General features: G+C 39.1%; 1 protein-coding gene and 1 long non-coding RNA gene across 3 annotated transcripts in view; one reads left to right on the top strand and one right to left on the bottom strand.

Moving 5' to 3' along the window:
- Positions 1 to 4,584: 4,584 nt before the first annotated feature.
- Positions 4,585 to 23,709, bottom strand: part of LOC140630871 (uncharacterized) — a 56,270-nt gene continuing 37,145 nt past the window's right edge. The window contains exon 4 of one of the 2 annotated variants that reach the window (XR_012028560.1): positions 4,585 to 4,936. This is a non-coding gene — a long non-coding RNA (uncharacterized lncRNA). Of the gene's footprint in view, positions 4,937 to 20,607; positions 20,779 to 23,709 lie in introns of those variants that run through there. The other variant, XR_012028558.1, reaches the window with a different exon arrangement.
- LOC140630870 (caspase-12) lies at positions 5,454 to 21,940 on the top strand. Its single transcript, XM_072821779.1, has 12 exons — positions 5,454 to 5,760; positions 6,894 to 7,142; positions 8,449 to 8,496; positions 10,920 to 11,168; positions 12,476 to 12,523; positions 15,287 to 15,378; positions 15,654 to 15,827; positions 17,055 to 17,289; positions 17,705 to 17,851; positions 20,636 to 20,745; positions 21,120 to 21,239; positions 21,773 to 21,940. Exons 1-11 carry the CDS (start codon positions 5,754 to 5,756, stop codon positions 21,216 to 21,218), a joined length of 1,458 nt encoding a protein of 485 aa, XP_072677880.1. The 5' UTR covers positions 5,454 to 5,753; the 3' UTR covers positions 21,219 to 21,239; positions 21,773 to 21,940.

The raw sequence follows: 23,709 nt of genomic DNA, 5'->3' as shown, positions 1-23,709 counted from the left end.
AACCAGCAAAGCTCACCAAGAGAAGCAGCCAGTGAAGTAACAGGAGACATAAGACAAGGTTGTGATATGGAAGGCAGATGAATGAAGTGTTTCCAGAAGAGGTGCAAATATCACTATGAAATGCTTCTAACTGGTCAAAACAGTGATTGAGGATTAATAATTTAATTTGTCAATGTGAATGACACTAATTACATTAATAAGAATTGTTTTGATACAAGGATACAGACAAAAGAGTGATTGGAACTGGTTTGAGAGAGTAAAAGGAGCTTGGAGAGCTTTTGAGGAGTTGTGGGGAAGAGAGAGGTCTACGTGTGTGTGTTTAATAGGTTCATTATAATGTGTTTTATGGTTATAGCAATGATATCATTCAGTGGGAAAATGATACAGGAGAGCAATGGGACTATTATCAAACACTGTCCTCAAAAGGTGAGAGTGAAGGAGTCAAGTGTGAAGGCATGCCTTAGACTTGAGCAAGAGACAAGTCTAAGGCATCTCTTAGCAAGTACAACCAGGTAATAACAAAGTGATAGATCTTGAGGCTGGAAATATTCTTTGAATGTACAATTACAGGAGGCATCAGCTCCAAAGAGAAGGAAATGTAGTTCCAACACAGCACTTGGCCAGAGAGTATATACATAACCAGTATATTTATAACCAGTATGAATGATTTTCATTGTTTTTTAACATTTACAGTTATTGTATTAACAAAGCATGGAACATTTGGTTATGGATGCAGAAGTCAATGAAAATCTTTGGATATTTACACAATGAAAATAAAAATACAGGTTAAAAATAATAGTTTAGGGGCACCTGAGTTGCTCAGTGGCTAAGCATCTGCCTTCAACTCAGGTCATGATCCTGGAATCCTGGGATCAAGCCCCAGGTTGTGTGTGTGTGTGTGTGGGGGGGGCGGGGCTGGTCAGTGGAGAGTCTGCTTCTCCCTCTTTCTTGCTCACTTTCTCTCTCTCAAATAAATAAAATATTTAAAAAATAAAAATAAACATTAAAATAATAGTTTAATTGTGGATGGAGGAGATTGTACAGGCATGACTATTATCAACTTCTATACAGAGAATTACATAGGGAGAATTAAGTACTGAGCAACATTTATGATAGGGATTGCATTAAATGTGTCAATTGCTTTGGATGGTATAGAAAGTTTAACAATGTTTGTTCTTCCAATCCATTAACATTAAATACTTTTCCATTTCTCTGTGTCCTCTTTAATATCTTTCATACGTGTTCTATAGTTTTCAAAGTACAGATCCTTTACTTCTTTGATTAGATTTATTTCCAGGTATCTAATGATTTTTGGTGCAATTTTAAGTGGGATAAATTCCTTGATTTCTCTTTCTGCTGCTCCATTATTGGTATATAGAAATGCAACAGATTTATGCATGTTGATGTTATAGCCTGTGACTTTGTTGAATTCTTGTATCAGTTTTATTAATTTTTCAATGCAATATTTATATTTTCTACAGAGTATCTTGTCTGTGAAGAGTGAAAGTTTGACTCCTTGCCAATTTGGAAGACTTTCATTTCTTTTTTTAACTAATTTCTGAGACTAGGACTTCTTCCAGCACCATGTTAAATAAGAGTTATGAGACTGGACTTCCCTGTCTTGCTCCTGACCATGGAAGAAAAGCTCTCAGTTTTTCCCCACTGAAGATGATATTACCTATAGGTTTTTCGTAAATGGACTTTATCATGTTGAGCTATGTTCTTACTAACCCTACTTTGTTGAGGGTATTTATTAAGAATGGATTCTGTACTTCGTATAACGCTTTTTCTGCATCTATTGATAGAATCATATGATTCTTATCCTTTCTTATATTAATATAGTGTATTATATTGATTGATTTGTGACTACCAATCCACCCCTGCAGACCAGGAATAAATCCCACATGATCATGGTGAAATAATTATTTTAATGCTATGTTGGATTTGATTTTCAAGTATCTTCTTGAGAACTTTTGCATCCATGTTCATCAGGAACATCGGTCTGTAATTCTCCATTTTAGTGAGGTCTTTGTCTGCTTTGTCATCAAGGTAATTCTGGCCTTGTAGAATGAATTTGGAAGTTTTCCTTCCATTTCTATATTTTGTAACAGTTTCAGAAGAATAGGCATTCTCTCCTACTTAAAAGTCTGGTAGAATTCCCCTGAGAGTTCATTTGGGAAGGCATTTATTTGGCCCTGGACTTTTATTTGCTGGGAGATTTTAGATTAGTAATTCAGTTTCTTTGCTACTTATGGGTATGTTCAAATTTTCTATTTCTTCCTGATTCAGTTTTGGTAGTTTATGTTTCTAGGAATATATCTATTTCTTCTAGATTGCCCAAATTGTTGGCATATTAATTTTCATAATATTCTCTTATAATCGTTCACATTTCTGGTGTTGGCTATGCTCTCTCCTCTTTCATTTCTGATTTTATTTATTTGTATTTCTCTCTCTCTGTCTTTTTTTTTTAATAATCCTGGCTATAGGTTTATCAATTTTGTTATTCTTTCAAAGACTTAGCTCTTAGTTTTGTTGATCTGTTCTATCTTTTTCATTTGTTTTTATATCATATATTTCTCTGTTCTTAATTATTCTTCTTCTGCTGCTGGTCTTAGGCTTTATTTGATGTTCTTTTTCCAGCTCTTTTAGGTGTAAGGTCAGGTTGTATATGTGAGACTTTTCTGGTTTCTTGAGGAAGGCTATATTGCTATACACTTCCATCTTATGGCTGCCTTTGCTGCATCCCAAAAATTTTGGACCATCATGTTTTCATTTTCATCAACTTACATGTATATATTTTATTTCTTCTTTAATTTACTGATTAACCCATTCATTCTTTAGTAATATGTTCTTTAACTTCCATGCATTTGTGTCCTTTCCTTTATTTTTTTTCTTGTGCTTGATAATAAGTTTCATAGCATTGTTCTTTGAAAGTATGCATGGTACGATCTCTCTTTTTGTACTTGTTGAAACCTGATTTGTGAGAGTATTGAATCTTTTCTGGACAATGTTCCATGTGTACTTGAAAAGAATATACATTCTGCTGCTTTAGGATGAGATGTTCTGTATATGTCAGTTAGGTCCACATGGTCCAGTGTGTCATTCAAAGTCATTGTTTCTTTGTGGCTTTTCTGCTTAGTTGTTCTGTCTATTGCTGTAAGTGTAGTGTTGAAGTCCCCTACTACTATTGTATTATTATCAATGAGTTACTTTATGTTTGCTATTAATTGACTTCAATATTTGGCTCCTCCCAAACAGTAGCATAAATATTTACAATTGTTAGATTTCCTTGTTAGATAGACCCCTTATTGATTATATAGTGCCCTTCTTCATCTCTTATTACAGTTTTTCATTTAAAATCTAGTTTGTCTGATAAAAGTATGGGTACTCCAGCTTTCTTTTGACATCCATTAGCATGATAGATGGTTCTCCATTCTCTCACTTTCAATCTGCAGGTCTTTAGATCTAAAATGAGTCTCTTATAGGCAGCATATAGATGGGTCTTGTCTTTTTTATCCATTCTGATACCCCATGGCTTTTAATTGGAGTATTTAGTCCATTTACATTCAGAGTGCTTTTTTAAAAAAAATATATATTTGAGAGAGAGAGAGAGAGAGAGGAGAAACAGAGAGAGAGGGAGAGCCTCAAGTAGACCCCATGCTAAGCATGGAGTCCCACACAGGGCTCAATCTCACGACCTCAAGATCATGACCTGAGCCAAAACCAAGAGTCAGATGCTTAAGTACTGAACTACCCAGGTACCCCCATTCAGAGTGATTACTGAGAGATATGATTTCAATATCATTGTATTACTTGTAAAGTTGGTGTTTCTGGAGAATTTCTCTGATCCCTTCTAGTCTTCACTGCTTTTGGTTTTCTTTCCCACTCAAAGAAATGCCTGTAATATTTCTCTCAGGGCTATTTAAGTTGCCTTTAGTTTTTGTTTGTCTAGGAAACTCTATATCTCCTATTCTGAATGACATCCTTGAAGAATAAAGTATTCTTGGCTGCAGATTTTCCCATTCAGCACATTGAATATATCATGGCACTTTCTTCTGCCCTGCCAAATTTCTGCAGAGAGATCTACTGTCAGCCTTATTTGTCTTCCTTTGTAGGTAAGGATTTTTTTTCCCCCTTTGCTGCTTTCAGGATTATTTCTTTATTTGTGCATTTTGCAAATTTTTAAATATATTACTTAATACTTTAAAATTAATCAAGAAAAGAATTGAAAATCATGATGTCTTTAAATATTAGGTAGCACAGGGAGCAGAGCAGTGTTAGTGAACTAGATCTTATTTTTCATATGAAGTAGCCAATAGTATTGTTTGTATTTGGTTTATCAAAAAATCAAAGGATAAAATAGGGATATTATTGAGAGTTCTGAAAATTAGCACAAGAAAATAAAAAAATAATAATTTAGGGAAATTGTATGTAGAATGTTGGACTGAATATAGGAGAGCTGTATTGGAGAATATGGTTTTTATTAACCTCTTTTCTGTACAACTGGATCAGATACCTTCTGCATTAATTGGTACAACATTTAAAAATTATAATTTATCAACATTGCTAATACTAAATGGTCATCAAAAAATGAGATAGTTCCTAATGTTTTTACTCTTATAAATGTCTGCCATACATTGCAAAGTTATGCAAAGCAAATTGTAGGTGTTTCTTGGTGAGTAACAAACTATCCCCAAAACACAATGGTTTAAAACAATAAGCCTTCACTAATGATCACAAATTGATCAGTCAACTGTGTGGTTCTTCTTATCTCCATGTGTCTGAGTTCACCTGCACACAGGGTAGCCATCTCCACATATCTCTTATCCTCCAGCAATCTAGCTCAGGCTTGTTCACATGGAAGGTCAGGGGTCCAAGAGGGAGAAGTAGACCATGCATCTGCATAGCTGGCACAGTACTGCATAGGATCCATTTCCTGCATCATGATGGCAAAACCAAGTCAGAAGTGAAGTGAGTTTATAGTCAGAGCAAAGGATACAAAGAGACTCTTGATGGTGGCCAGCAGTAACAGTATTGTTCTCAGTTCTTTTTAAAAACATAAGACAGAAATTCTCAATGGTGAGCATATAACTCTGGTTAGTTTGTAATATGAGATTAAAGAAGTAAATGATCTTACTTCATCTCATAACATTTTATTATGTATTGATTATTTAATTTGATAGAAAACATCTGTTGTTTAAAAAAAATAATTTTAAGTAAGAGAGTCAACAAACAGAAATATATACATTTTCCCAGAACTGACAAGTACACAGATGAGGAAAGAGAGAAGAAAAGAGATCACGTATTTGGGTTTTTAAAAACAGTGACAGAAGTATCAGTTTGTCTGGTTCCAGTTGACTTCCTGCTCCCCTTAAGCCTTGCAAGATCATGCCTCGCTTCATGGGTGGAGTAGGCATCCCTGTAGTGAGGTGTCCCTTCTATTTTGCGGCTTAGGGGTGGCACAGAAACAAATGAGGGTCAATTTGACTTATTAACGGTGTCAAAATAGACTGCAAAACAGAACACAGAAACTGTGTGGCAGTAAAGAGAAAAGACAGATTTTACTTCTTGTTACCAAAGGAACTAAGGTACATATCAGAAGAAGAGTCAAATTCTGTCTCTGCAAAGACAAGAGAATTTGAAAGGCTATGGTTTCCCATTTAGGCAATACTAGCATGCCAATCCTCTGAGAGCAAAGGAAGAAGGTTGCTTTCATTTTCACTACTATTCCTGCCCAGAGAGCCCAAGCAGTGATGGCTGGTGAGTGCCTCCGGTTTTCTGTCCTTCATGCCTGTGTTTTGAGGGAGTTACAGCTCAGGAGGAAGGAGTCGGGGACTTGAGGAGCCACAAAGGGGGCTCTAACAAGACAGAACTGTTTTACTGTGAGAATGGGAGGGCTGGGAGCTCAGGGCAAGTAGCAAGTGTGCTAACAGACAAAGTATTTCAGTTGAGAAGTTACAGCTTCTTGGGGGGAAAAAGGGAAATGTAAAAATCTGGACCTACATTCTTAGAACCTTCTGGTGATTTTGATCTTTTCTTTGAATTCATACTGACTGAGAATTCTAACCATTTTTAAGCATTCTTATCAGGGTGAGGGGCCATCAGTTGAGTATATTTCATTTCCTCCATATTTCAGCTCTCTATATGACCTTCGTTTACAGCAGTGAGCAAGCCAGCTACAATGTGTGCTCTCAATCTCTGAATACAGAGCCACCATGGCACCTCTGCCCAGGGAACAAACATGCATTCTTTCCTAAGTGGCAATACTTACTTATGCTTTACTGCTACACATCTTAACTATAGTATATTTTTAAATAAGGTATGATGAAAATGACAGGAAGTGAAGAGATAACAGGTGATACCAAGCTGAATGTGGTCATCACTAAGGTACTTAAGAAGCTGCTATCCTTCCCTGAGTGTCAATTTCTCTACCTGTAAAAATAGCATAGGATTGGGGAAGACTGGTGCTACTCTAGTGTGGTCCTCAGAATACTAGCTTTGACATAACGTGAGATATTGGTAGAACTAAAGATTCATTCACTCCACCCTAACCTACTTCTCAGATTTCTGGGAATGGGTTATACCTGGGTGCTTCAGGGATTGAGCGTTTGCCTTTGGTTTAGGTCATGATCCTGGGATCCTGAGGTCCCGGGAACAAATCCCGCATGAAGCTCCCCACATGGAGCCTGCTTGCCCTTCCACCTTTATCTCTGCCTCTTTCTGTCCGTCATGAATAAATAAATAAAATCTTAAAAAAAATTTTTGGGGAATGGGTACAGGAAGTTCTGCTTGCCAAATTCTCTGATACTTTTCTATGTTAAATATGAGAACCATGGGCCTAGAATCAGAGATCTCAAGTCCTGTCCATCCCTCAAATCCTATCGTTCTCACAGGCAAGAGACAATCACAAGATCCTGTCAACGCAATAAAGGTGGTTGCCAGCACCATGCTTAATAGCTTTTTGGAAGACTTGAAGGAAAAGAATGTGTTAAATAAGCAAGAGTTACAAACAATGGGGCAAACAGTGAATGTCATCACAAAGAAGACTGAAAACCTGGTTGGTGATCTCACTGAGAAAACTCAGGTAGTAGGCAAAATATTTAAGGACCATTTCCTCAATTCCGGGAGCCTGCTGAGTTTAAGTGAGTATCTCTGGCCAAAGGACTAGTGATTTATTCTTTATCTGTTCTGCTTATGCAATCTCTGTCTTCTTATTTCTATTTGCAAGTGGAGAATAAACCATCCACATCTCCAGTACCTCCTTGCCTGAAGGCCCCGGACCTCCAAGGCCCTGGGTCAGCATCTGTAATCACTTTATACTACTGCACATCTTCTTTATTCATCAGCAACTGTCATCTTCCATCATCCCATAACACTCTTTATTCACTGTGTTATATCTCCCCCTTGCTAAAATGGAAATTCCATGAGGTATGGAGCTGTGTCTACTGTGTTCATTAATATAGCCCCAAATCATGGAAATAACACCTGATATATAATAGGTGCTGAGTAAATACTTGTGAAATGCATAAATGGTGCTGGAGCTCTACTAAACTCAGGGACAGTCTTAGCTAATCTGTGCTATTCTGGCCACATGCTATAGACAAAAGAGTCATTCCCACGTGTACAAAGCACTATGGAAAAAAAATCCACTATCTTCTGCTTTGCTGTGGCTTGGCCCAAGAGATAAATCCCTGAGAACCTGATTGTCTTTGTTAAGGGAGTACCTAGGGAATTTGAGGGTTACCGGAACTAAGTATGCCTTTCTCTCTGAAGCATGGGCTGGCACACTCTCTTTGAAGGGTCAAGATAGTCAATGGTTTAAGTTGTTTTTTTTTTTTTTTAATTTTTAATTTCTTAAAATTTTTTAAGTTTTTTTTTGACTAAACGTTCTCTGTCCCAGTGACTCAAATCTGATGTTGTGGCATAAAATTAGTAATAAGTACAAAATGATTGTGGATGTGTTCCCAATAAAACTTTACTGACAAATAGTGGTATTGAACTGACCTTGACCTGTAGGCCAAATTTGCTGACTCCTACTGTCAAGTACCATATATACATGAGTATAATACCACTTCCTGGAACATCCTTCTGGGATTATTTTGTTGTTGCTGAAAGACTACCTAACCTTATAGAGATGTGTACTTTCTTTCCTCAGAATGAAAAATGCTATCGCAGAGAAGCCTTGATTAAATATTTTGATTACTCCTTGAATCATATAAACAAGAACATAACAAGTTCTTTGTTCCATGGAAACTCTGCCTCCTCCTTCACTTGGCAGAAAGTCATTGTCCTTTAAGACAAACCTGGAGCTTAGAAAATGGGCCAAACTTCCAGCCTTTATAGGGTAACCCCATGCCAAACATAGTCACTTCCTTGTGAGTGTAAGGGAGTTTTAGATGTGGAGGTTCTGGAAACTTAACAGCAAATCTCCTTTTCCTATTCTTTCAGAATCCCATGCTGAAAATGAGGATGAGTGTAGTGAGTCATCTTCTGCAGGTGAGTGCCTTCAAATCCCACATCACAAATGAAAACTCTCAGACTTCTAGTGTTGTCAGAATGCACTGTAGTAAAGACCTAGTAAAGACTAAAAGTGTGTTTTTAGTCCATTTCCCATCTCTGGAAATAATCTTCAGAGTAGAATATTGATCCTAAACCTTTGTTCATTCCACCTCAGAATCTGAAGATGAAAGTGAAGAAATTGAAGAAGATGAAAAATGTTGAGTCATCCCAGGCACTGGCTCTTCCTCTAGCAAGTGCCACCAAACCCAGTGGCTCATGTAGGCCCTCGTACCTCACTCAGGGTAAGGCCCTAATAGCAGGGGCCCTAAGTTACAGTAGAAAGACCACTGACATGGGTTCAGAAACCCTGGGTTATTTCTTCCTTTCTACACCTAACCAAGTCAAAGTAAGGTCAATATTTATGCTCCTACTTTCCCATCTTCTAAGAATCTGGAAGTGAAAGTGAAGATCACTAAATTGGGGAGAAGGCTGGAGGCCACAGGCATGGCTTCTCTCTATGAGAGGCAGTGTCATGGACCCCTGGTGACATTCTGTGAGCTAAGGTAGACAGAGGCTTATGGTATAGTGGAAAGAAAACTGGCATAAAACCCAAGCAATCTCTATACTGAGCTCATCACTGCCACTGTGTGATCATGCTCTCTGGTATAAATAACCCAACCTTTCTGAGACTCATAGCTCTCAATGAGATTAACAACATCTTTAAAAGATTCATAAAACATCAGAGTTAAGCAACTGTAGAAACAGAACAAGGATGTGGTTAAGGAGAGTACCTCAAAAAATAAAACACAACAGGATGAGTCACACATACTGTTGATCACTAAAGAAACGGATGACTTATTGAACCACATTAAAGAATCACAGTGTCTAGAAAGGATTAGTGGTAGTGCTGTGTTCTGAATACCATATTTTCAAAAGTTCTGGACAAGCTTACAAAGGCATAAACACTTTGTAATCTTTACTCACTGTTACATCCATTCATATATATTTATGAATATACATGAAGTGATATATATATGTATATATATATACATATATATATAAATTGAAAACCTATTATAAAGATCCTGCTTTCATAGAGTTAACAGAGTAGTGAAGATACATATATGATAAACATGAAGGAAATAACCAGTACAACTCAGGCAACAGATAAAAGGAAAGAGGTGAGTCACATGGGCCAGGGTGAACAATTATGAGAAGTGAGTTGGGGTCATATTTCAGTACATATCTGACCAACAGAGAGGGGGTTGTGCCACACTCTGAAGTGAAAGCAACCCATGGAGGAGAACCAAGCCCAAGGGCACTGAGTAAGAAATGGACTTGCCACAACACAAGGCCAATCTGATGGGAAACTAGGAAATTAGGAGGGACATAGTGAGACGAGATGTTATGGACTCAGGCTGGAGCTACCATACTGTTTGCAGCCTTTTAGAAATTGAGAAAGACTTTGAATTTTATTTGCAATCTAAAGTCTGGGATTTTGTGCAGCCCTGGTGGCCCAGAGGTTTAGCGCCGCCTTCAGCCCAGGGTGTGATCCTGGAGGCCCCGGTTCAAGTCCCACATCGGACTCCCTGCATGGAGCCTGCTTCTCCCTATGCCTGTTCTCTCTCTCTCTCTCTCTCTCTCTCTCTCTCTCCCCCCTTCTCTCTCTCATGAATAAATTTAAAAAGTCTTTTTTTATAAATTTATTTTTTATTGGTGTTCAATTAGCCAACATATGGAATAACACCCAGTGCTCATCCCATCAAGTGCCCCCCTCAGTGCTCGTCACCCAGTCACCCCCACCCCGCACCCACCTCCCTTTCTACCACCCCTAGTTCGTTTCCTGGAGTTAGGAGTCTCTCATGTTCTGTCTCCCTTTCTGATAATTCCCACTCATTTTTTCTCCTTTCATATTTATTCCCTTTCACTATTTTTTATATTTCCCAAATGAATGAGGCCATATAATGTTTGTCCTTCTCGCAAGATACATCCATGAAGGCAAGAGAAACAAAAGCAAAAATGAACTATTGGGACTTCATCAAGATAAAAAATCTTTAAATTAAAAAAAAAAAAAAAAGCCTGGAAGTTTTAAGTGGAACAATGATAAAAGTGCATGGCACCAGAAAGTCCAAGGGTGTTCAAATATTTCATTTAAGAGATTATTGCTTTTAGGTTTGAGGTGTAGTAATGGAGACAATTGATTATATCTGGACCTCTTTTGGAGGTAGAGTCAACAAAAGTTATTAAAAATAAAAATAATACACTACATCCAAACCTATCAAATCAGATTTCTCGAATGGGTGCGGGAAGTTCTGCTTGCCAAATTCTCTGATACTTTTCTATGTTAAATATGAGAACCATGGGCCTAGAATCAGAGATCTCAAGTCCTGTCCATCCCTCAAATCCTATCGTTCTCACAGGCAAGAGACAATCACAAGATCCTGTCAACGCAATAAAGGTGGTTGCCAGCACCATGCTTAATAGCTTTTTGGAAGACTTGAAGGAAAAGAATGTGTTAAATAAGCAAGAGTTACAAACAATGGGGCAAACAGTGAATGTCATCACAAAGAAGACTGAAAACCTGGTTGGTGATCTCACTGAGAAAACTCAGGTAGTAGGCAAAATATTTAAGGACCATTTCCTCAATTCCGGGAGCCTGCTGAGTTTAAGTGAGTATCTCTGGCCAAAGGACTAGTGATTTATTCTTTATCTGTTCTGCTTATGCAATCTCTGTCTTCTTATTTCTATTTGCAAGTGGAGAATAAACCATCCACATCTCCAGTACCTCCTTGCCTGAAGGCTCCGGACCTCCAAGGCCCTGGGTTAGCATCTGTAATCACTTTATACTACTGCACATCTTCTTTATTCATCAGCAACTGTCATCTTCCATCATCCCATAACACTCTTTATTCACTGTGTTATATCTCCCCCTTGCTAAAATGGAAATTCCATGAGGCACGGAGCTGTGTCTACTGTGTTCATTAATATAGCCCCAAATCATGGAAATAACACCTGATATATAATAGGTGCTGAGTAAATACTTGTGAAATGCATAAATGGTGCTGGAGCTCTAGTAAACTCAGGGACAGTCTTAGCTAATCCGTGCTATTCTGGCCACATGCTACAGACAAAAGAGTCATTCCCACGTGTACAAAGCACTATAGAAAAAAAAATCCACTATCTTCTGCTTTGCTGTGGCTTGGCCCAAGAGATAAATCCCTGAGAACCTGATTGTCTTTGTTAAGGGAGTACCTAGGGAGTTTGAGGGTTACCGGAACTAAGTATGCCTTTCTCTCTGAAGCATGGGCTGGCACACTCTCTTTGAAGGGTCAAGATAGTCAATGGTTTAAGTTGTTTTTTTTTTTTTTTAATTTTTAATTTCTTAAAATTTTTTAAGTTTTTTTTTGACTAAACGTTCTCTGTCCCAGTGACTCAAATCTGATGTTGTGGCATAAAATTAGTAATAAGTACAAAATGATTGTGGATGTGTTCCCAATAAAACTTTACTGACAAATAGTGGTATTGAACTGACCTTGACCTGTAGGCCAAATTTGCTGACTCCTACTGTCAAGTACCATATATACATGAGTATAATACCACTTCCTGGAACATCCTTCTGGGATTATTTTGTTGTTGCTGAAAGACTACCTAACCTTATAGAGATGTGTACTTTCTTTCCTCAGAATGAAAAATGCTATCGCAGAGAAGCCTTGATTAAATATTTTGATTACTCCTTGAATCATATAAACAAGAACATAACAAGTTCTTTGTTCCATGGAAACTCTGCCTCCTCCTTCACTTGGCAGAAAGTCATTGTCCTTTAAGACAAACCTGGAGCTTAGAAAATGGGCCAAACTTCCAGCCTTTATAGGGTAACCCCATGCCAAACATAGTCACTTCCTTGTGAGTGTAAGGGAGTTTTAGATGTGGAGGTTCTGGAAACTTAACAGCAAATCTCCTTTTCCTATTCTTTCAGAATCCCATGCTGAAAATGAGGATGAGTGTAGTGAGTCATCTTCTGCAGGTGAGTGCCTTCAAATCCCACATCACAAATGAAAACTCTCAGACTTCTAGTGTTGTCAGAATGCACTGTAGTAAAGACCTAGTAAAGACTAAAAGTGTGTTTTTAGTCCATTTCCCATCTCTGGAAATAATCTTCAGAGTAGAATATTGATCCTAAACCTTTGTTCATTCCACCTCAGAATCTGAAGATGAAAGTGAAGAAATTGAAGAAGATGAAAAATGTTGAGTCATCCCAGGCACTGGCTCTTCCTCTAGCAAGTGCCACCAAACCCAGTGGCTCATGTAGACCCTCGTACCTCACTCAGGGTAAGGCCCTAATAGCAGGGGCCCTAAGTTACAGTAGAAAGACCACTGACATGGGTTCAGAAACCCTGGGTTATTTCTTCCTTTCTACACCTAACCAAGTCAAAGTAAGGTCAATATTTATGCTCCTACTTTCCCATCTTCTAAGAATCTGGAAGTGAAAGTGAAGATCACTAAATTGGGGAGAAGGCTGGAGGCCACAGGCATGGCTTCTCTCTATGAGAGGCAGTGTCATGGACCCCTGGTGACATTCTGTGAGCTAAGGTAGACAGAGGCTTATGGTATAGTGGAAAGAAAACTGGCATAAAACCCAAGCAATCTCTATACTGAGCTCATCACTGCCACTGTGTGATCATGCTCTCTGGTATAAATAACCCAACCTTTCTGAGACTCATAGCTCTCAATGAGATTAACAACATCTTTAAAAGATTCATAAAACATCAGAGTTAAGCAACTGTAGAAACAGAACAAGGATGTGGTTAAGGAGAGTACCTCAAAAAATAAAACACAACAGGATGAGTCACACATACTGTTGATCACTAAAGAAACGGATGACTTATTGAACCACATTAAAGAATCACAGTGTCTAGAAAGGATTAGTGGTAGTGCTGTGTTCTGAATGCCATATTTTCAAAAGTTCTGGACAAGCTTACAAAGGCATAAACACTTTGTAATCTTTACTCACTGTTACATCCATTCATATATATTTATGAATATACATGAAGTTTTATATATATATATATGTATATATAGAAAACCTATTATAAAGATCCTGCTTTCATAGAGTTAATAGAGTAGTGAAGATACGTATATGATCAACATGAAGGAAATAACCAGTACAACTCATGAGTTTGAGGTGTAGTAATGGAGAGGGTGATAAGTGATTATATCTGGACCTCTTTTGGAGGTAGAGTCAACAAACCTATGAATGGATAGATGGCTGTGGGTTAATGTAGGAGGAAGAGGAATCAGGTTTAATCTAGGTTTTCGTTGGCAACTAGGTAAGATTCCACTAACTAAGGTAGAAGAAAACTTCTAGTTGAGGGAAAACTTAGAAGAAACAGATGTATGGGAGTGGACAAATATTAAGTCCTTCTCTGTGCCTGTTTACTTTGGTATATGTATCGTATCCTAAGAATGTTGAATACACAGGTGGATCTGAGTTGTTTTTGGAAGAACTAGGCATGAGGAAGCAGTCTCAGGATGCAGGAACACATCGATGGTGTGTAAGATGATGTGCTTAGAGAGGCAGCCTGGGGAGAGAGGCTCACAGAGGATAGCAGAGGGTCTGATATAGAAAGATGAAACTTTTACAGGTGTGGCAGGAAAGCAAGATCCAGCAAAGGGCAACCAGCCTGGGGAAGAAGCATAGAGAACACTGTTCAAGGAAGAGGGAGACACATATGAGACAGGGCCAAATCAAGGTCTGAGCCAGGTTCTTTTTGGCCAGAGGAAGTGGAGCTCAGGGCACAGGGACAGTCAGTGCCCTTCGACAGGAGGAAGAGTATTTCTTCTTTTGATTAGGAGAGGAAGGACAGTAAGATGGGGAAAGAGACATGCAAATTAACAGATTGGTGGGTTAAAAAGATGTAATCATTCTTACGCAAAAGTTTTGGATGGAGCAGAAGGCATGATTCCCTATGGGAATACAAAAGGTGGCGGAGGGAGGATACTTGATAGCTGTTTTCAAGTATTTGAGGTAATGATTCACCAACAAGCAGTGATAGACTTTTCATCTGTGCCAGATGATCATTCCAGATGCTGGAAATACAAAAATTAAACATACCTTCCCTGTCCCAATTAAGTTTACCATACAGTAAATACAATTAGGATAAAATATAATCATTGTTTTTATAAGGCATTTACATAAAATAATTGAAACACCAGGTAATTACATATTGAAGCCATAGAAGTATTCATGAACTTTCACAGGAAAGGAATTAGATATTTTTCTGGATGGTCCCAATAGAGGAAATACATACCAATGCTTACGAGGTTTGGACTTTGTGATCCTCAGAACTGTTCAGAACACTGTAGAACGCTGAAAGTTCTCCGTTAGTGGAGACGTTTCACTAGTGATAATAACACAGTAGGGATGTTGGGAGTGGAGTTCAGGTATCGGAATAATGATTTGCCCCAGCCAGAGGAGCATGAGGCCTCCTTCCAAATCTTAGGTACTGTGTTTATGTGAGTCTAACTGGTTGGGTCTGAAAGATTAGTCAGTGTCTTGACCACTGATAAAAACAGAAAGACAGTGAGGTCAGCAAGAAGCAGAAAGAAAGAGGAGGTACCCAAGATTTTAGTTTTTGTCATTTTTTTATATAAAATGGTTTTCTTATTACAGTAAGCTTTTTGAAGGAATGGCAGTAAGTGTCCCCGAAAAGTGAGATTCCACTGAAAAGATCTCCATGGCCACAAGGCAGGGGGTGCTACTCCCTAAGGGTTATTTTTTCTCTCATAGTTCTTCAGGAAATCCAGGCCTCCCAAGTCAAAGTGCGGAAGCTTTGTCCCTGTGACCATTCTCATGAACCAAAGATAACAAACGTGCACGAGGTAACTAACATGCCTTGGAATAGGAGCACAGGAGACTGGCCACTCTGATGACACACTGGGAGCTCACTGGGAACTTTTGTTCTTGTTGGGGAAGCCTTGGATCAGCTCGAAAGATGTGGGATGATATTTAGCCATGTCATCTAATTAAGTGGCCCCCACATCAGGTTTTCTATCTGTTTCAGCCCATCCCTCCCACACACATGCAACTCCTCCCCACCCCTGCCAGGCAAACATGGGGAACCGGGTGCAACTCGCTCTGTGTCTGTTATTTGCAGATATATCCAGTGATGGAGAAGGAGGGCCGAACACGCCTGGCCCTCATAATTTGCAACAGTGAATTTGATTATCTTTCTAAGCGACAAGGCTCTGAAATTGACATTTTGGGGATGCAAGACCTGCTGGAAAACCTGGGATATTCAGTGGTTGTAAAGGAAAATCTCTCAGCTCTGGTAATAGCCCAGGATAGTGAGACAAGCTTCTTTTCTTCTCTTTCCTTCCTGGATTTCTTCTTTCACAGTGGGAAGAACATAATGTAGGTTTCTCCAGAATACGCATTCCTGGATTTCAGCCTCTTCCAACAATGCACATTTTTATAGCAAAGATTTATAGATTAGTGTTTCACTAAAAATGTTGGATATTTCTACTGCTTTCAAGTTGGGAGGCACTAATGATTTGAATGTCTAAGCGTGACACAACTGCAAGGACTTTATAATTTCAATATTATGTGTCTAAATGTAAAGCCAAGAATGTACTTAAAAAAAAAAGTTGTGCACACACACACATAGAAAATGTTGTGATCCTGGCTCTGCCAAAAAATACTGCAGATGACTTTGGATAAGCCATCTTAAACTTATAAAGGAATTTCTTAAATGTCTTACTTCATGTCACTAGAAAACAGTCCGTCAGTCTCTGTCTCACTTTTTTTTTAAGATTTTATTTATTATTCATGAGAGACTCAGAGAGAGAGACAGACAGACAGACACAGGCAAAGGGAGAAGCAGGATCTTCACAGGGAGCTCCATGTGGGACTTGATCCTGGGTCCCCAGGATCACGCCCTGGGCTGAAGGTGGCACTAAACCGCTGAGCCACCTGGGCTGCCCTCAATGTCTCACTGTTTTTTAATGAAAACTTAGGGGAACTTCAACATGTAGCACATATGAAAGCAGAGCCTTCAGGTGGGAGACCTGTCACCTCACATGTCCCTCCTTATCCTCCACCTCCCAACACCTCCTGCAACCTAAGGTTCTACTGAAAACCACCTGGCTACACAGTATATGAAAAATCCACTAGGTGCAGTGAGTTGACCATACAACTCTTGCTTTCAGTTCAGGTCATGATCTTAGCATCCTGAAAACGAGCCCAGTGTTGGGCTCTGTGCTAAGTGGGGAATCTGCTTGAGATTCCCTCTTCCTCCCCTTCTGTCCCTCCCCCTCACACACACACTCTCTCTCTTTCTCTCTGTCTCTCAAATAAAGAAATATATCTTTAAAAAAAAAACCTCTGCTAACCTTTACATTTTATATGTCTAATTTTCTGGTTTTATGTCAAAATGAAATTTCTCTTACAATTCTCTTCTGTCCAAATCATCTGATTTCTTAATGCCTACCCCATCTATTACTTGAGTACAAACTATATATGAAGAGATCGTAGGTAGTAACTCTGGAGACTCTTTCAGGAAATGAAAACAGAGTTGAAGAACTTTGCAGCCCGCCAAGAGCATAAATTCTCAGACAGCACGTTTCTGGTGTTCATGTCACATGGCACCCTGGATGGAATCTGTGGCACAAAGCACAGAAATGAAGAGCCAGATATTCTTCATGATGACACCATCTTCCAGATTTTCAACAACCGTAACTGCCGGAGTCTTAAAGACAAACCCAAGGTCATCATCATGCAGGCCTGCAGAGGCAGTGAGTCAGGGTTGGGGGACCCAGGGAGGGGCCATACACCTTTTTCTATTCTTCTGGCATCTACCCTTCATTTTTCCGGGGATGAGTAAGAGAGACATTTTAGAACTGCATTCAGGTCCAATCCAGAAAGAAATTAAGTCTGTATCATCTTTTAAGAAGTGTGAAGAACTAGGATAATCACAAATGTCCCAATCCTTTGAGACTAGGTCATTCTAAATATAAGTGGGCTTTGTATGATTCCTAGTCAGTGAGGCAGTTGCTCTAGTAGGGAGGTAGTTTCTCTAGTTGTAAGGTACTTGCATTTTTAATAAATTCCATATTGAAATGTACTGAAGTAAGGGTATAATGGTAAAGAGATTTTGTATGTGTGTCTGTGTGTGAAACATCTTTCATAAGACAAGGGTGTCTCTCCAAGGAGGTGACGGGGCCGTCTGGGTGACTGATGTGGGAGAAGCGTCTGCATGGACATGTGACCAGCCCTTGCAGTGCTACATCTTCAACGATGCTATAGAAAAGACCCATGTGGAGAAAGATTTCATTGCTTTCAAATCTTCGACTCCACGTAAGTGACTTCAGAGAGAATTCTCTCAATCTCCTATCAGTTTCCAGATTACAGGCTTGGCTATGAGTCTACATCATCACTAATATAAAAACATTTCTTCTCTACTGATATATTTTATGTAGAGAAGAGGTTTAAAATATTGAGTTTTTTATATCTAGAAATATATAATTCTTGATTTTGGAGGAAACCCTCAAAATAAAGCAGATTTTCATGAAGATCCCAATATAAATAAGTGAAGAATTGTTTTTGTTAGTTAAATTTGTTTAATGTAGCAATGGCATAGAAGTGTATTTTAGTCTTATGGTTTGGTCCATCCAATGATCTACTAGCAATTGAACTAGACAATCAGTAACACTATAACACTTGTGTCACACATTTTAGAACCTCTTGGTTGGTTATTTGAATTTAGTCTTTAAAAAATTAGTTAACATTAAAATGCCTGACTTCAGTATAATGTAGCCAACGACTGATTATCCTTCTTTGGCAGGAAAGACATAGCAGAAAATAGAAAGAGAAGATATGCTGAGTCACTCACAGTCAAACCCACAGGAAATCTATTTAGCAGTCGTCCATGATGTTGTTTTATTAGTAATTTACAGAACTAGGGCAATTTCCAGAATCTAGTTGACACAAATCACTGTTCTAAGTGCTCTGGTGTAGTGATTACAAACATTGATGTGCACAGAATGTCACCATGTAGAGTTCTGATTCCTAGGTCTGGGGGGTGGGCCTGAGATTCTGCTGGCTCGTGGCCACATGCAAGGAGCAAGGGACTGAAGGATACTCTGAATCTAGTGTGGGGAAACAGGGAACAGGCTGTGCAGGGAACACCCATTCCATACCTGCAACAGTGCTGAGACGGAGCTGGCGTACCAAGGGGGAAGTGGGAGGGGTAGGTAGGGGCCGTATAATTTGAGGGCTCATTTGAGGAAGGATTTGGCCTTTTATGCTAACATACTTTATTACTAATATTACTTTATACTAATAGTAATAGGAGATTTTGGTGAAACACAAGCCATGAAATGGTAAGATTGACCTTTTTAGATAACCGCTCTGGGGATTTTGTGGGGAATGGATTATGATACAGCAAGACATACAGGAAGGCAGGTTGAAATGTTACTGCAGTATTATAGGCTACAGGTGATAATGACAGTCTCAGGAAGACATAGCTGTTGAATCCAGAAATAAGTACCCTATAATATTTGTGTGACCTGATATTTAGTGGATATGGCAAGTGAATAAGAAGGAATGACACAGGTGACTCGACGTTGCAAGGGATGATTATGATGCCTTCATTAAGATGTGAATCCTGCAAGATAGCGTGAGGTGCCTTCAGCATATTTCAAGAGGAAAGGAAGAGAGTTACAAAGCTGTATTTTTCAGAAGAGATTGGCATTAGGATTTGAGGAGATGCTTGCCTAAGAATTATCTTTAATGTTCTAAAAATGGATGAAATTATCTGGGAACAGAGAACAGGCTGAGAAGGCATCCCAAAGTGGAGGCTTGGAGAACTGTAGAGACAGAAGCTTTAGTCAGCAAAGTGGACACAGAAAGTATGGTTGGAGGATAAGAAAGACAAGTAGGAGTATGTGTTGTCAGAGTTACCAGGAAAGCATCAGACCAGTGTCTGATTTAAATGGGTGATCAGGGGATCCCTGGGTGGCGCAGCGGTTTAGCGCCTGCCTTTGGCTCAGGACGCGATCCTGGAGACCCGGGATCGAATCCCACGTCAGGCTCCCGGTGTATGGAGCCTGCTTCTCCCTCTGCCTATGTCTCTGCCTCTCTCGCTCTCTCTGTGTGTGACTACCATAAATAAATAAAAATTAAAAATAAATAAATAAATAAATGGGTGATCAGGGGATCCCTGGGTGGCACAGCGGTTTGGCGCCTGCCTTTGGCCCAGGGCGTGATCCTGGAGACCCGGGATCGAATCCCACATCGGGCTCCGGGTGCATGGAGCCTGCTTCTCCCTCTGCCTGTGTCTCTGCCTCTCTCTCTCTCTCTCTCTCTCTGTGACTATCATAAATAAAAAAAAAAAAGTAAAAAAAAATAAAAAATAAATAAATAAATGGGTGATCAGGTAAAGGTAAGGCCCAGTAAAGTAAGTGTGAGATCTCATGTCAGGGATGACAGCGGGAGAGCCCATTGGTGAAGTTGGTGTGGTAGGGACACACCACACCAGATGGGCAAGCTAGGAGAATGGGAACATGGTGAGGAAGACAAGCCTGAGAGACATAACTACAAAAAGGAAGATGAAAGAGGAAGTAGCTGCAAGTAAAGGGACAGGTAGGAGACTGTTGACTTTGTGATGATGGGACAGATCTGATCTCATTGCAACAGTAATAAGAGGCAGTCGCTCAAAAGATGTTTGCAATAAAAAAGTAAGGGTAAGATATTACAGTAGGAAACAGTACAGATGAAGAGGAGGTCCAGACTCAAGGATTGTCAAGATCTAGATTTTTTTTTTGGGGGGGGGGGGGATTATGTAGTAAGTAGCTAAAGGAATTATGTTAGTGGAAAAAGAACATAATTCCCCCAGAGCCATGGGGAACAACTGTGGGTCTGCCTACGAACATGCAGGGGCGCTTATGATTGACAGCCCAGGACAGTTTTCTCCAGGCTTGCTATGGAAACCCGAGGTCCCAGCTTTATCCAAATTTGCCTTTCTCTCTCCTCCAAAGCATCAAAATCAAACCACGTCCAAGAGATATGGCTCTAAGAGTCTTCCACACTTACACAAAGGCCACATCTCCCAATATTTTAATATCTCCCTTTTATTTGCAGATAATGTTTCTTGGAGGTTGAACACAGATGGCTCTCTCTTCATTTCCCACCTTATCCACTATTTCAGAGAGTTTTCTTGTTGTCATCATTTGGAGGAGATTTTCCGAAAGGTAGGGGTCTTCTTGTCTTTTCACTGTTCTGTCCTGGAAAACCATGCAACCATTTTCAAACCTTTATTTGAGAACCCTGAAATCTGGTGACACTCTTCCCCACACTGCAGGTTTACTTAAAGAGGAGGGTTTTTTGAAGTGCTGCAGAAACCAGTGTGAGTTTTTCTGATTCTGATAGCCTTGCTTATTCAGAAAATGCTTTCGAGGATGCTATTTTATTCATGTATTCACTATAGCCAAAGGAAAAACGAAAAATTTCTTGTGTTTACTACCTGGCCACAGCCTTAATAGACTCCATAAATTTTCTTACTTCTAAGGGAGAAGTCCAGATTTCCCTCTTAGGAAATCTCTAAAGATTTTCTTTACTACCTTAGGTTCAAAATTCATTTGAGACGCCGAATACAATGATCCAGATGCCCACGATTGAAAGAGTATCCATGACACGCTATTTCTACCTCTTCCCTGGGAATTAAAACTCGTATGAAGCATCTCAGGTAAATGTCTCCAAGAAACAGACTTGGGTGCTCCCGGCTCATAGTCTTACATAGGGTGGAAAGCAGGGATGGAGAACAGATGTCCACTAGTCAGAGCCTCCTCTGCATTTTCTTAACGGCCCTGGTTTCATTTGAAATTGTAAAGAATTATAAGTCTAATGGTAGCCAGCTAGAAAATCCTTCAGTCTTCATTTCTCTCAAGGACCTAAGGGGATGGAAAATATTTAGTTCTGATGCATGCACAAAACAAAATAATTGGCCATGCATAGACAGCTGCATGTGGCTTCCTCCTCAAGAAGTCACTTTAGCTGAGTTTCATTCCTTCTCTGTTTGTGATGTTTGTGCCTGGACCACAGTCATCTGATGGCTGCTGGGTCCATGCTGAGGCAAAGAGGCCCCGTGCAGATCCTCCCATTTAGGGATGATAGGCCCATAGGCCTTACGTGAAGGCCCACCTCATAGCAGAGATTAATTCTATTTGTATCTTACCTTCAATAACACCTTAACTCGTTTTTTCTCTCTAATTTTTCCAGGAAAATTGAGCCATTTTGTTCTCTGTGAACCTACTATTTTAAAAGGTGAATGTTTGGTCATGAATATTTTTATACTAAACTTCCCAGTTGCCCACCCTCAACCAACACCAAGCTAAAATCTGTGTCATATTGCTGCTGAGTTAGTGCTGAATAAATTTTTTAATTACATTTGTTTTCTCATTTTATCTTAAAAGTAAATCATTTTCACTACAAAACAAAGTTTAAGTATAGAAAAACAAAAAACTGCTTAATGAATAAATAATATTATTACATTAATAGGTGTCCTGATATTAAGCAATGATTATATTCTTGGGATGAAATCTTTGTCATAGAGGATCATTCATTTCTTCTCCATTTGAAATAATATTCCTAATATCTGACTTAGAACTCCCAATTTATATTTATAGATTGAGTTATCATTTATTTTGATTTATTTCTAACTTGGCCATCAGGTATTTTTAATGAACTAAAAGTAGTATTTTTTGTGAACCCTAGAAAGTCAAAAATCTTTTATCCCCGAGTTCACTTATAACCTAAAAACACATATAAAGATCAGTGTGAATTTATTCCTTAGTAGTAATTTTTAAAAACTATCAAAATGTTGATTTTTAAAAAAAAATTACCAATATATATCTGCATCTGTATGTTCATTATTTTAACATTCAAACTGCAAATGAAGGCCAATTTGTAAAGCACACACAAAAAAGCTTTACTTTGTTTTAATCTTGAGAACAAAAGATTATGTAAAAATATCCCTTTAGAATTGAAAGTTATAAAGAGGGAAGTGAAAATCCTTTGTTTAGCGAAATGATTTGTGTTCTCTCTCCTCCATCCTGTTGTCTTTCTCTCCGTATATACAAACTCACAGATGCATTTAGAAACATAACTGTATAAAATACTCTATGACCTGCACTTTCCTTTTTTCAAAATAACTGCTGAGGATCATGGTGAGTAACACAAACAGCCAGCCTGTGGAGTAAACCATCTAGGGCTGAGTTGGGGGTGGGGAGTCTCTGAGGTGTCCTCAGACTGTCCCTTCTGTCCTCTTCACTGAGCACTTTAGATCCTGGAGGTCAGGTCTTGGTTAGAGATTGGCTGTGGGAGCCGCAGCTCTTACTGGCACCAGGAACACAGCCCTCCAGCCACCAAGAAAGAGGAAGAGACAAGACACAGGCCCCTCCCTTTCAGGGAGCCTTCTCTTCCATCATGAGTCACAAAGTAACTCAAGGCAGCCCAGGAGCTAAGTGAAGCCTTTGTTCCATGTGGCCAAATGTCTAGCTAAAAACACTGGTGTTCCTATTAGGAAAGGGAGAAAAAACAGATTCTCAAGTCTCTTCCATGGTCTCTGCAAGAGACGACCTCCACATTTGATGGCTGCCTGGTATTCTGTTTAATGGCTGTATCAGAATGCATTTTACAAAGTTATGAGGTTTCCAAATTTGTTATTACTTACACAGTTTTATAATAAAAATGTCCTCATAGACATATCTTTAAATCTCTCTCTGTTAATATTACTGGAATATACTCTCAAAACTAAAATGACAAGGGCAAAAACATTAAAATTAAAATTTTCTAAGTAGGTAGTACTTGAAAAATTATCCAAAAATTATCCAAAAATTATCCAAATTATCCACTCCCCTTGAACTGAATGTAATATGGCCCATTTTTCTATATCTTCACTAGCATGATGCATCATCTATTCTGTTAATTTATCAGGAAGAGGACCTTTCCTCTTACCTGAATGACATGTTCTTACTTGAGAATTTGCTAACCCCTTTGCCTGAACCAATCACCCCCCTCATCCCTGTAACTACATGACTTGCTGCTACCCTACTTGGAGTATTCTCTGGATTAACACACCTTATGAGCAACCTTACTGCTCTACATGAAGTAGCAGGCCTTCTCCTGCTTCTGATACTCTGTACATCCTTGATTAT

The sequence above is a fragment of the Canis lupus genome, chromosome 3, assembly GCF_048164855.1.
Source record: "Canis lupus baileyi chromosome 3, mCanLup2.hap1, whole genome shotgun sequence".
Classification (NCBI taxonomy): domain Eukaryota; kingdom Metazoa; phylum Chordata; class Mammalia; order Carnivora; family Canidae; genus Canis; species Canis lupus.
The sequence above is the reverse complement of the archived record's forward strand: the minus strand, read 5'-3'. Positions and strand labels throughout refer to the sequence as shown.